Consider the following 12459-nt stretch of genomic DNA (forward strand, 5'->3'; position numbering starts at 1 on the left):
CCGGGGGACCCGATTCCACGCGCGAACACTCGCATACGTATGGGCGTGTCGAGGGGAGAGGAGACGGGGGGGGGGGGGGGGGCAGAAAGAAACGTAAAGAAGTAATGGTCAAAACCTCACCAAATCTTTCTTTAGTATTTGTTTTGGAAAGAGCGCGAGTGGGGGAGGGGGGAGAGGGGGACAGGGGCTCCGAAGCAGCTCCGCGCTGACAGCACAGTGCCCGACGCGGGGCTGGGCTCCCAAAGCGCGAGATGGCGACCCGAGAAGTCGTACGCTTGAGCGACCGAGCCATGCCGGGTGCCCCCAAAACCCACCAAGCCTCTTCAAGACTTTCCCAAGATGTGCCCCCGTCCGCACACCCAAGACGCCCCACGAAGGCCGGCAGCGCAGGCTCCCGGGGCTCCTCGCCTAGACGCGCCCCAGCTGAGCTGTCAAGGGCCAGAGAGAGTCCCGAAGGCGCGGGGGCAAAAGGACTCACCGTGCACCGAGAAGCTTCTCCTCAGGCCCTAGCGGGCTTGTCGTCAGAGACCGCGGGCCCGGAAGGCAACCGGAGGAAATGGTAGAGCTGAAAGAAGTCTCTAAACTGAGAACACCACATCCGGCAGAAGCAGTCTCCGGAAGCGAAGCAGAAACGAAGACAGGCCCAGGGAAGCAGACCTGCCCCACAGGAGCCCGAGTGGGCTCTTCAGGCCGGAACGGAAGGGACCCCGCACGGTGACTCGCATCCACGCAAACGTCACCGGCGAAGGTGAGCACGCAGCTAAATACAAAAGCAGGATGCAGGTCTCTTGCCTTGGGACTTCTCTCCTCCGACTTAAAGACGAGCGCACACAGCACAAACTGTAAAAGCGCCGGCGGAGAGCCAGGCCCGACGGTGTGACGTGCGTGACAATAAAGCACCGGGGGGACCGGGAACGGGGTTACAGTCGCCGTTTCGTACACGCTGCGACGGACCCCACACACACTGGGAGCCGCAGAACCCAGGACAGCTACTAGGAAGACAAACCATAAAAACAAAGACCCGGAAACCGCAACTGTATACAAGGGACGATTCCTCACGACACGACACGACACGACACGACGCCGGAGAACGAGGGAACCAAGGGCACGGGGGACCCGCAGGCACCACAGGGCGGTCCCAGGACACGGGAGTCGATGTGACGGTCCGATTCCACACGGGGAAATCCCGTGTTTTGACCCAAACCCACCTTGGTGATTTCATCAGAAATGCTGTAATCCAGGAACCGCAAGAGGGTCAGATAAATGCGGAATTTGTTGAGCACGGACGGCAGCACCGCGGCCAGGAGGCTGTTGGTGTATTCCTCCATGTTGGGCGGGGCGAGCTGTGGCTGCAGGCGGATGTGGCAGTCGGCCTGCAAGGACAAAGGGCACAGTGCTTTCCAGGCTGCCACAGGGTCTGACGGTTCGGGGGGATGCGTCACCTTATCGGCCCCTGCACGTATCAGAAAATACTCTTTACTACTGGGGGAAGGGCACGTTGTGTTTTTTGGGGGGTTGGGGGGTTTTGAGAGCCAGCGAGCACACACACATGCGAGCAGAGGTGAGGGGCAGAGGGAAGAGCGGACGGAGGGGGGCAGGAAGGGAGGGAGAGAGACCCGTAAGCAGGCTCCACTCCCAGAGCTCGACACGGGGCTTGATCCTATAACCCTGGGATTGTGACCTGAGCCAAAATCGAGAGGCGGACGCTACACTGACAGAGCCACCAAGGCGCCCTGGGAGGGGTGGGGATGTCACTTCCTAACACTGATTTACAAGCACAATGATTACCTCAGCAATACTCACTAAAGTTAGCCTTTGTTTGGTTACTTTTATTTCCTTAACAGTATCAGTAAAAAGGGTATCAGTATAAAAAGGGAGCCCACCTCTAAAAAGCAGCCAATTAAAATGTTTTAGAGGTTTCCTCATCCTGGAATAGGTACTGTTTCTTACTGATCTGCATTTCTAAAAACCACATAACATAACACTTTCCCAAAGAAAACTTACTCCTGGGCTATTTCATTCTTATCCAGAGGCAATTTCTCATAAATCACAGGTGAACATTAGTTTCCAGAGAAACGACATACCTTTTAAGCAACTGGGCATACTTTTCATCATTAAAAGATTCAGAATTAAAAGCTCTCTTCAGAAATCACGCTGATGATTTACCACAGCATTCCACCATAAGGCACAAAACTAATTACCATGTCATTGGGAACACTTTAAAAGCAACTCTAAAATACTTCTCACAGAAGACGGACAGAAAACAATGGGATCGAGGCAGCAAGAACAAAGGTCTAGATGTTAATCAGGCAATTTACAGACAGCTTCTCCTCTCCAGGCCTGGATGTGGGAGTTTCGGCTACCAAAAGCTTTCCCTTGCTTGTGTTGTGATCTGCCGATGGCCAGTTCTTCAGAGAGGTTTTCATCCCCAAGGCAGGAACAAAATAACCAGTTCTCTTACTGACAATCAGCAGCCACAATTGTGAAACAAATTTAACTTACCAATAATAACAAGCAGTACCGAGAAAGAAAACAAAAATACAGATCCCATTCCAATGTAACCTCCCTCCATCTCAGAATGACTCCTCTTACCGGAAGGAGTGATCTCCCCTCCGAAGTGATAAAAACATTAATATTGCAGGGGAACTCCATGTGGTGGTAACTGAAGTCATAATCGACTTTCTGCCAAGTTATTAGGTTGCTCAGGGCAGTCACATTATGAACACCTAGAAAATAAAAAAAATAATTTTTTGGTCATCTGATTTTAATCACCTAAACAAACTGGTTTTACGGACATTGATTTTAAGACGTGAGGTTTCTACCTCTATAAAAAAAGCGTTTGGGGCACCGTTCAACTAAATGTTCACTACGTTAACAGACACCACAGACAATGCTGGACAAACGTATTTTGGGGCCAAGATCCCCCACATCACTCTAGCACCCAGCGTGCAACCAGGCCTAAGACAGGTTCCCAGTAAGTACGATCACTGTGTGCGGTGTCACAGGTCTGCAACGACAGAACTAAAACTGTTTTATGCAGAGAAAGGAGGTTACTGAATTGCAGTGACTCTTAGATTCACCTTTGCCTTAAGCACCCCCATCCACACTACTTGTTCTACCTTTGCCTCCTGAACCCCCACCAGCAAGGTGCCTCCTCCAACCTCAGCTGAGCACAATCTGCTTTCTTGTGATTTTATAACATGTTTTGTAACTGAGGCTAGTTCAAACCATTCAACATAGTAATTTTTTTTCAGGGATTCTGGGAAAAATAATTTTAAGTTTCACATCGGGCGGTAAAAAACATCTTATTAGATCTTTTCTACCCTCTCCTTTTTAGCTAACAGATTACTGAAGGCAAAATCTCCTGCCTTCTCAGCTTTTAAAGAACTCCTTGCTACGTCCTTGCTCTGTCCTTGTACTATTTCCATACTACGACACAAAACACAGCTGATGTACCCAATCTGTAAGTTTACAGTACCCACAGCATGCAGATCATAGGGCGAGCCTTGACCTTAATTAAATATTTGTGAAACGGGAGTCTGCCTTTTGTTCAGTGATTCTTTCAAAAGTCCTTACCAGATCCGGCTTTCCCGGGAGGTCAGAAATGAAGGGGAGCATCCCCCGTCCATACCTGGTGTGTCCAGCTGCCCCTGCTCCAGGAGAGTCTCATCGATCACAAGGGAAGTGTTGCTGGGGAGCTGGAGGAGCCCGCTGACGAGGCGGTTGGCTGCATAGTCTTTGTGGGGGATGAATCTCAAATGGTTCATGTTCTCTATAGTCATCTGCAGGCGAAAAGACTACAAAGAGACACGTTTCACTAAGCAAGGAACGAAGTTTCCCTGTTTTAAGAAAATACACACGCGGGGTTAAACACTTGCCACATGTGTGTAAGAAAGAGCTTATCTCTGCAACCTCAGGGTGCAGTTTCATGGTTTCTTGAGCTCTTAGAAGCAAAAATAATATCTACATCTTAAATAAGAATTTCACTGATTGTATGAGCTGCTTTATTCTCAACCGTTTTGTTTGCTATTCTTAATGACTAATTTCTATTTTACCAGTGAACAAGAAACGACAGATAATTCAGATACATTTATCAAATATTCAGGAGCTTGACTTCTTTTGCCTACCACGACCACATGCTAACAAAACAGAAAATACTTATTCAAGATGGGGAGAGAAAAGTTTCATTTTCCTCTGTGTGCCTCAAGTTAAAATCACATTCATTCATCAGGCTACCGCAGACCAGTGAACAAACAGCCCCGATAAATAAACACTGTGGTGCAAAGCGCACGGAGCGGGGACTGGGCCCTGCGGGTCGTGTACCTGCTGCATGCAGCCTCCTCGTCCCGTCTCAACACGCTTCGGTATCCGTTAGACCACATGCAGCCTCTCCTCCATCTCCCCGAGCCCACCAACACCCTCTGCACCCTGCTTCCACTCCAACCCCTCCTCCTGCTCCAGCCTCAGAAGAGGTAGGCGTGGATGGGGTGGAGACTGGGGTTGGGGAAAAGGGTGCTGAGGAAGAGAGAAACTTTCAGAGTTCAGAGGATTATGGTATGCTGGCTCGGTGACTCAAAGAAAATGCGCAGGGGGCTGGAATACCAAAGATGGAAGCAAACAAGCCCTGAAGAAGCAGAGTCTGTCATTCACAAGGTGGCACAGAGCAGGTCTAGTTCCACGCAGGCATGAGGTCGCTCATACCTAACCCGCTGTGGAAACTAAACAAGGGATGAACAAGGCAAGAGTTCAGAAAGAGTTTGGTGCTGGACATAAACATAAGAGGAACAGTAGGGAGTGGGATATGGTAGCGATAAAAGAGTAAAACCCGCAAACCCACTACAAAGTGATGCAAAATAAGAAGGAACCAAAAGGAAATCCCTTACCACTCTCACACCTTGAGTACCCAGCACAGACACCTTACAAAATACAATTCGTGCTTAGTATGTGCTCAGACTTCACCTCCTCCCCTCCTCCCCAGAACTCATTCTGCACCAGCCACACCGGCCTGTACTGGGCCTCCAACGTGCCAGGCACACTGCTGCCTCTCTCTGCCCAGGATGGACACCCTCCACCCCCGACAGAGCATCTGACTTGCTCCCACACTCGACCAAGTGTCTCCCTGAATTCCCTGAAGGCGGGACCTTCCCTGACCACTCGGATTACATTAGCAACTCCACCCTGGCCCAGCGCCCCCAAGACCCTTTCTCCTGGGCCATTACTGTTCACCAAGGCACTTCAATGACATACTACATACTTACTTAGTATCTACTGGTGTTCTACTACAATCTAAAATCTGACCGGTTCAGTAATTCCCAAAATGTGGTCTAGGGAACTGCCTGGGAGTTGCTGACACCCTTTTATGGAGTCCACGAGGTCAAAATCACACATAGATGAAAGATCCATTCAACGTGCAAGAGAGACCAATGAATTTACTGTAGTGGAGAATGCAAGTTCACGGATGAGATTACAGATCCCACACCTGCAACCATCCTTCAAGAGAATGTCCCGTAGGCAGTTTTGGTCTAGTATCAAAGAATATCCACAGGTATCCGAAAAGGCTATGAAAACAGTCCTTCCTTGGCCAACTACTTTTCTGTAAGGAGCCAGCTTTCTTTCATATACTTCAATCAAAGTGTCCTATTACAATAGACTGAATGCAGAAGCAGATTTGACAACCCAGCGATCTACTAATCCAGATATTAAAGAGACTGGCAAAAAACTGTGTCACTTTTATCGCTAATGGTTTTTGGTGTGAGAAAATAGCTATAGTTACAAAAATATTTTATGTTCCTATGTAACTGATTTATTTTTGTGAATTAGTATTTTAGCTTTTGATTTCTACTATGGTAAACTGATGACAAAAACAACCCAAATAAATTACACCTCTTTGAGTCCTCAATAATTTAAGAGCGTAAAGTGAGTCAAGGAGTGTGAGAAATGCTGGTCTATTTGGTCTACTGCTGCTTCCTGAGGGCCCAGAAGAGCGCTGACACTCGCCCTCAGTGAGCACAGTTAAACAAGCGGTCAGCACTGCCGGTCACACTACTACTCAGAAGCAACTCCCTCGCTCCCCACGGTGACGCTCGTTCTAGATGCCCTGGCAAACAAAGGCAGCTCGACTTTGCAAGCAAGAATTACAACTGGGGCAATGGACATAAAGATCTTTATTACCTCAGCTAAATGAATTATGCTCCTGTAATTTAGGTTCACTTAAAGATTTAAGATTTTTAACGTACACAAAGGATACCAAACTGCACAAACAGGCATCGACTGAGAGTACAATTTTAAGGAAGTTCCCTGCAATCGTGCTGTTAGATTTGCAGAAATATATGCTAAGGCAGTAACAGAAAAGTGACATGTTGAGGGGTGAATAGGTTTTAAATTCTGGAACTTGGCAGGCTTTGTTTCCCCTGAGTAAGATCTATTATAATCTCAAAGTTAAATACTTGGGTTGAATGAAAGACAATTAGATAAATTTTTCAAGTCTGCTTAGGTTTATAATAAATATTTATATTGATCTTACTGCTGGAACAAGATGTTGAATAATTCGGTATAAGTGTTCTGTGAAGCTACTATTCCGCGGGCAACCACTCAAGTTAACTGTGAATTTTCCCAGTGGAAGAACATCTCTTCTTGTATATCTAGAAAAAAAAGACACCAACCAATAAGATATTCAGGTCATTTCCTGATTTCCACCAAAGAGCAAACAAAGATCAGCACGGTATTGTCATTAAAAATAAAGCAGATTAGGGGTGCCTGGGTGGCTTAGTTGGTTAAGCGTCCAACTCTTGATTTCGGCTCAGGTCATGATGTCAGGGTTGTGGGTTTGAGCCTCGTGTCCACTTCTGCATTGACCTGACTGCACCGAACCTGCTTGGGATCTCCCCTCTCTCCCCTTCTCTCTCAAGATAAATAAACTTAGAAAAAATAAATAAAGCAGACTACTCTGATCGGTTCATTTATCAGAATGACAGCAATAAAAGTAGCAGGCAGAACCTAAGTGCTGATCAGGTGCTAGGGACTGTCCAGAGAGCTTAAATGCCTCATTTAGTCCCCACACACTCTAAGGTAGGTCATCTTCGCTGCACAGGTAAGAAATCTGAGACAGAAATCTGAAGTAACATGCCCAGAGCTCATACAGTCAGGAAGTGGGAGAACTGGATTCAAACCTACAGTCTGGCTCCAGAATCTGTGCACTCAACCATCACGTATGGCTGTCTGAGTCGTATCCAAGGAAAGATTTATTGGAGTACAAAGATGTTTACTGCAATGAAAAACTAGGAAATCTAACACGTATGGAAACAGTACAACTGTCTATAAGGAAATACATACTGTGCAGCCATTGAAAAGTTTTATGAAGAATCACAAAGGGAAAATATTTAAGATATATTCAGTGATAAAACCAAGATGTAGATCTGTGTTAAGAATGCAATGGAGTATCTGTGTAGGGATATATCCAATCCATATGCAAACAAAAAGGACGAAATGGGGACGCCTGGGTGGTCAGCTAAGTGGCTGCTTTTGGCTCAGGTCACAATCTCATGGTTGGTGGGTTCGAATCCTGTGTCTGCTCTGTGCTATCACTGCAGAGCCTGCTTCAGATCCTCTGTCTCCCTTTCTCTCTGCCCCTCCCCTGCTCTCTCAAAAATAAACAGACATTAAAAAAAAAAAAAAAAAAAAAGATGAAATGGACGTGAGCCAAGATGTGTTAACAGAGATCATTTCTGACTGGAGAGATTATAGATGACTTCCCATTTCTTTACGCTCCTGAAACTTTGAAGACACACATGTTACTTCCGAAATCAGGGAAGACACACGTACAGTGCTGTGCAAGGGAGAGGCGCTCACGTCCACAGACCAGTCAGAGGTGCACACACTGAACTGTGTGGAGCCCTGGATTGTATGAACAGAGAATGCAGGACCCAAAAAGAGTAAAACAGCTCATTTTACTCATCAGCCAGGCTCTGTCTGACTGTGGCTCTTCTATTTACGGGAGACATAAACAAAAGGTTCAATGTGAAACTGAGAAAAGGAATTTGTCTGCCATCTTGTGTAACACTTGTTACACTGAACGAATAAAAACCATCTGATGATGAAGCTAATAAACTGTGACACACAAGTTAGCAGAGAAACCTTCCCGCTCTCTTCCACTTTCCACACCACCCCCAGCTGCCCTCAGCACCCCGGGACGACCGCACTTACACTGTGGAGATGAGATGTAAGATAAGGTACTCGGCGGCCAGGCTGTCTCCCAGAAGGGCGTGCGTGAGGAAACCAAGCAGCTCTGCCCGGACAGGAGACAGTTCGGACATGAAACCTGAAATGACTGGAGAGGGGAGACCACATTTAGAACACACACACGGCTCCTCTCGAGCATCTCAGCTAAAAAAACGAAACAAACCCGAGTGGAACAGAGCACTATGGTCCACAGACAACTAACGTAGACTTAAAATATTGGTCATTATGTGATGCCAATCTTCAAAATAAGACAGCCTGTAAACTTTCGTTTGCTTCGTTTTAATAAAGAGGATTAACACAGAGGAAAATGGGGCAGAGAAAGGGGGATTACTAGAGAAGCTCAACCTGAGGAGCGAGGACCTGACCAACTCAGCGCCACCGTGAACACATGTCACAGGCAGCTCCCGACACACACAGGGGCTGACGGTCTGGGCCCCACGGCGTCAGCACTTACACTTACAGGTTTTGCTCTCCTCCTTGTTGAGGCAAGCAGGCAGTAAAGGATTGATGTGCTGCAACTTCTGGGCTAAAACCACATGGATTCTTGGCACTAACGAGGCAGGAGGACTGTGCACTCGCTGCTCTTCAGCCGTGTCTGTGCATTCCATTGGATCCAGGAGCGAAGAGGCATCCCTACGGAGACAGGATAAAGCTTCAATTCCCAGACACATCTCTGAAAATGAAATGAGAATTCAGGCCGAGAACGGCTCCACCTGTGTATCTCCTTAAAGAACAAAAAACGGCCCCTCTAAATTGTCAGGTCACACGATTTCAGGCTAGTTAAGGTCGTAGGAGGATATGGATTTATTCTTTGAGAACAAGAACATTTTTACTCAGTGTGCTGTAGCTGCAAATAACGGAACAGAGTATGTCACTGATAAGGCTGTTTCAAAACACAGATACTCTTAAGCTATCAGCTGAAACATGAAATACTTCGCAGCAGCATCTCAGCTACCCCCAAACTGGGGTCTTTTTCTCAAAAGCCATCAGGTATCTCTTACTCAGTGTGTGGAAGATCCACTCACCTCTATCCTAATTGCTCTTCCTAAATGTTATTCCTACACGACACCTCCCTTGAAGAGTAGTCAAGCAGTGAAAATAAAGTGTGAGTTTTTCAAATTTGCCAAATAAATGAGCAGACGATAGATTTGCTGTGATATGATTGAAACAAAACACTAAAATGTTTTTAGAACTTCAGACTTTACAGGTTGCTCTAGAGTCCCCACTTCATACTGCTATCTCCCTCACACACAAGGACAATGACAACCCTTGTTGTGACGCGTACTATGTGCTGGGCAGTGTTCTTCGCTGTGCACCAACACCCTCAGCTACAGAGAGGAAACCAAGCCACCGCAGCAATTAAGCCCAAGGCTGCACAGCCAGTAAATGGCCAAACCAGGCTGCCGACCCAGCCCAAGCGATCCGGGTCTCTCTCTACACTGCGTGGCCTCAGCAAATGAAGAAACCGACGTAGGAAAAATCATCATAACCAGAAACAGCTGAGAAAAGTAATTTGCTATACTGTTATTATGGAAATGTTATTTATTTAAAGTTCTTTAAAATTTTTATTTTGTACCTTTTTTTTTTAACAGTGAAAAGTTCTTTCTGTGGAGAAACCAAGATCAATGCCCAATACTCAACAAAGCTATCGTGTGTGTGTGCGGGGCGGGGGAGGGGAAGGGCGAGATGCGATTCCACTCTTCTGGCAAACTCAAAAGATAATGAGGAAGATCTGGATTTTCGGGATATATTGTTAAATGAGCAGAAAGAGTATAAAGGAATACATATACTGTGCCACCTTTTCCATAAGAATAAAGGGGGAATAAAATACACACGTTTCTACTTATTTTGGCCAAAACTACATGGAAGATAAAAGTGGAAAGGGAGGCTGGTTCCCTGTGGAGGGTGAGGGGAACAGGGCAGGGCGATGACAGCCCTGCATTCTTTGTGTACAGCTGCAACTTTGGCAATAATGTCAATGTTTTCTAGACTTTAAAAATCAAAACAGTTAAGGATGGAAGAAAAACTCTGAAATGAAGCACAATGGAAGCAAAGGAACGCGACCACATAAAATGAATGATGAGCAAAAAAAAGAACCAAGGGGAAGGAAAGTACCCACCCCAGTAATTCTGGACATAACACTCTGACTACAAACCTCATTCTAAAACAAGAAGAAATGGAAACAAATCTTGAACTCAAGTTATGAGGTTTGTTGTTTGCAGTGCTATGGACTACCAATTCTGCAATGACCTTCCCTGTATTGCAGGATGTATGGAGAATAATGAGAGTCAAGCTTCTTTCTGTTAGAAAAGGAGTTACAAACATGGGAAGGGGGAAGGACGATCTACGTGCTGAACTGGAACCAGAAACAGTGTGAACTCATGGTTCTGATATACAGACTTGAAAATACACAGATCTATGTGTATGTGTATATAAACGTGCATTTATTTGTATGTATACAGTGCGAGTATGTGTATATATATTTCCCAGCACTGTCCACTCAAAGGGCATAGAAGCAATACCAATCCTAGTACCAAGGAGCACACAAGCACTCAGATCTAGACTTTTAAATACAATTCCTCCCTAAAAGAAACTGGTGCTCCTTAGAAATATGGCTGATACTGCAGCTGGAGCATGGGAAGGACAAGATGAAGCTGAAACACTGTTAATGTGCCAGAAAAGAGATGTTCAAAATCGAAAAGGTCATGTCAGCAAGGACCCAAAGCCTGCTTACGATGACTCCCACTAGCAAAATGAGAAAATCTGAATCTCAAAATTATACCAGGCTAACGTCCATGCTGATATAAACAAATAACTGGAATAAACAAATGAGAGAGAAGGGAAATTGCTCTTCCAACAGAATGCCAATAAATAAATGTAGGAAGAATGACTGATAACAAAATCACCATCACAGTAATAACTGGTTCAAGAATCATCAATGGATATTAAAATAAGTGGATGTTATATGAGAAACCAGGTATTTATAGTCTCAATGTATCACCTTCAAATTACTTGTTTATTACAAATTGAAAAACAGTAACTTTGTAGGACAAAAAGGCTGGCAAATGCCACCTCAACCAAGTAATCAAAATTAGTATCACCAGTAATAGGGCAACCAGACATCACATGTCTCCCGAGATGATGGCCTGAATCTAATCATGAGGAAACATCACACAAACGCAAACTGAGATATTCTACAAAATGACTAGCTTTTACTCTTCAAAAGTGTCAAGGCTCTGTGCATGTGAGGACACGGAAGACAGCCATTTGCAAACCAGGATACGAGCCCTCACTAGACACTGGATCTGGCAGCACCTTACTCTTGGACTTCCCAGCCTCCAGAACTGTGAGCAATGAATTTCTGTTGTTAAAAAAAAAAAAGGCATCGAGACCAGAAAAGACAAAAGTTGAGAACTATTCCAGGTTAGTGGTACATGTGACCCTATGGATACCGTACCAGGGAAAAGAAGAAAAACAAAACAACAAAAAACAAACACCAGAAAGAACATGACTGAGATAGCTGGGGAAATTAAGTGTGGACTGTGGGTCAGTGTATTGTGCATTCATGGCAAAGTTCTTAATTCTGATAGTTATATTCTGAATGTGTATGAGAAAGTCTTTGTTGTTAGGAAGTATGAACTCAAGTATTTAGGGTATAATGTAGGCAACTTACTCTCAAGTGTTTCAGAAAAATGTATGTATGCACACAAAAATGTGTACATGTAAGAGCACAAATGAATGACAGAGCAAATGAGGCACAAGTGTCAACTGGTCAATCTGGGCATAGGGAGAAAGGTCTTTATAACGATCTTCCAACTTTTCTGCAAGTTTGAAATTATATCAAAATAAAGTTCCCCCAAAAAGAGCAAACAGACTCACCTTTCATCATTATTCAGTGTACTTAGCACAGGATCCACAGACAGAATGCCATATAACTCAAGAACATCGTTTACTTTGAAACAATCCCAGTCTTCGTAGACCTAACAGGACGAAACCACACAAAATCATGTTGTTAGCACTAACCAACACCAAAAAATCATAAAATACAGGAAATGGACCTTAAGGCAACTCCTTTATTTCATCAATTGAAACCAAGAGAGGTAAAGTACTCGCCTGAAGTCATTCTCCTAGTTAGCAATTAACAATTAAAACAAAGGACTCCTGACTCCCAGACCATGGTCTGTTTTCAATATACCACACTGCTGTGAAGAAAAGGGCTTT

General features: G+C 45.1%; 1 protein-coding gene across 2 annotated transcripts in view; it reads right to left on the reverse strand.

Annotated features, from left to right (window-relative positions):
- The window catches only part of MCMBP (minichromosome maintenance complex binding protein), a 48521-nt gene that overhangs the window by 3842 nt on the left and 32220 nt on the right, over positions 1-12459 (reverse strand). The window contains exons 8-14 of one of the 2 annotated variants that reach the window (XM_047073535.1): positions 12118-12218; positions 8699-8871; positions 8203-8326; positions 6524-6641; positions 3632-3797; positions 2593-2726; positions 1209-1373 (exon numbers count right to left, since the gene is read on the reverse strand). In XM_047073535.1, coding sequence (XP_046929491.1) covers positions 1209-1373; positions 2593-2726; positions 3632-3797; positions 6524-6641; positions 8203-8326; positions 8699-8871; positions 12118-12218 — 981 coding nt within the window. Of the gene's footprint in view, positions 1-1208; positions 1374-2592; positions 2727-3631; positions 3798-6523; positions 6642-8202; positions 8327-8692; positions 8872-12117; positions 12219-12459 lie in introns of both variants that reach the window. The other variant, XM_047073534.1, reaches the window with a different exon arrangement.

This window comes from Lynx rufus, unplaced genomic scaffold, assembly GCF_022079265.1.
Source record: "Lynx rufus isolate CCGP_SWC_20201006 ecotype Redwood Valley unplaced genomic scaffold, mLynRuf1.p SCAF_11, whole genome shotgun sequence".
In the NCBI taxonomy this organism is placed as follows: domain Eukaryota; kingdom Metazoa; phylum Chordata; class Mammalia; order Carnivora; family Felidae; genus Lynx; species Lynx rufus.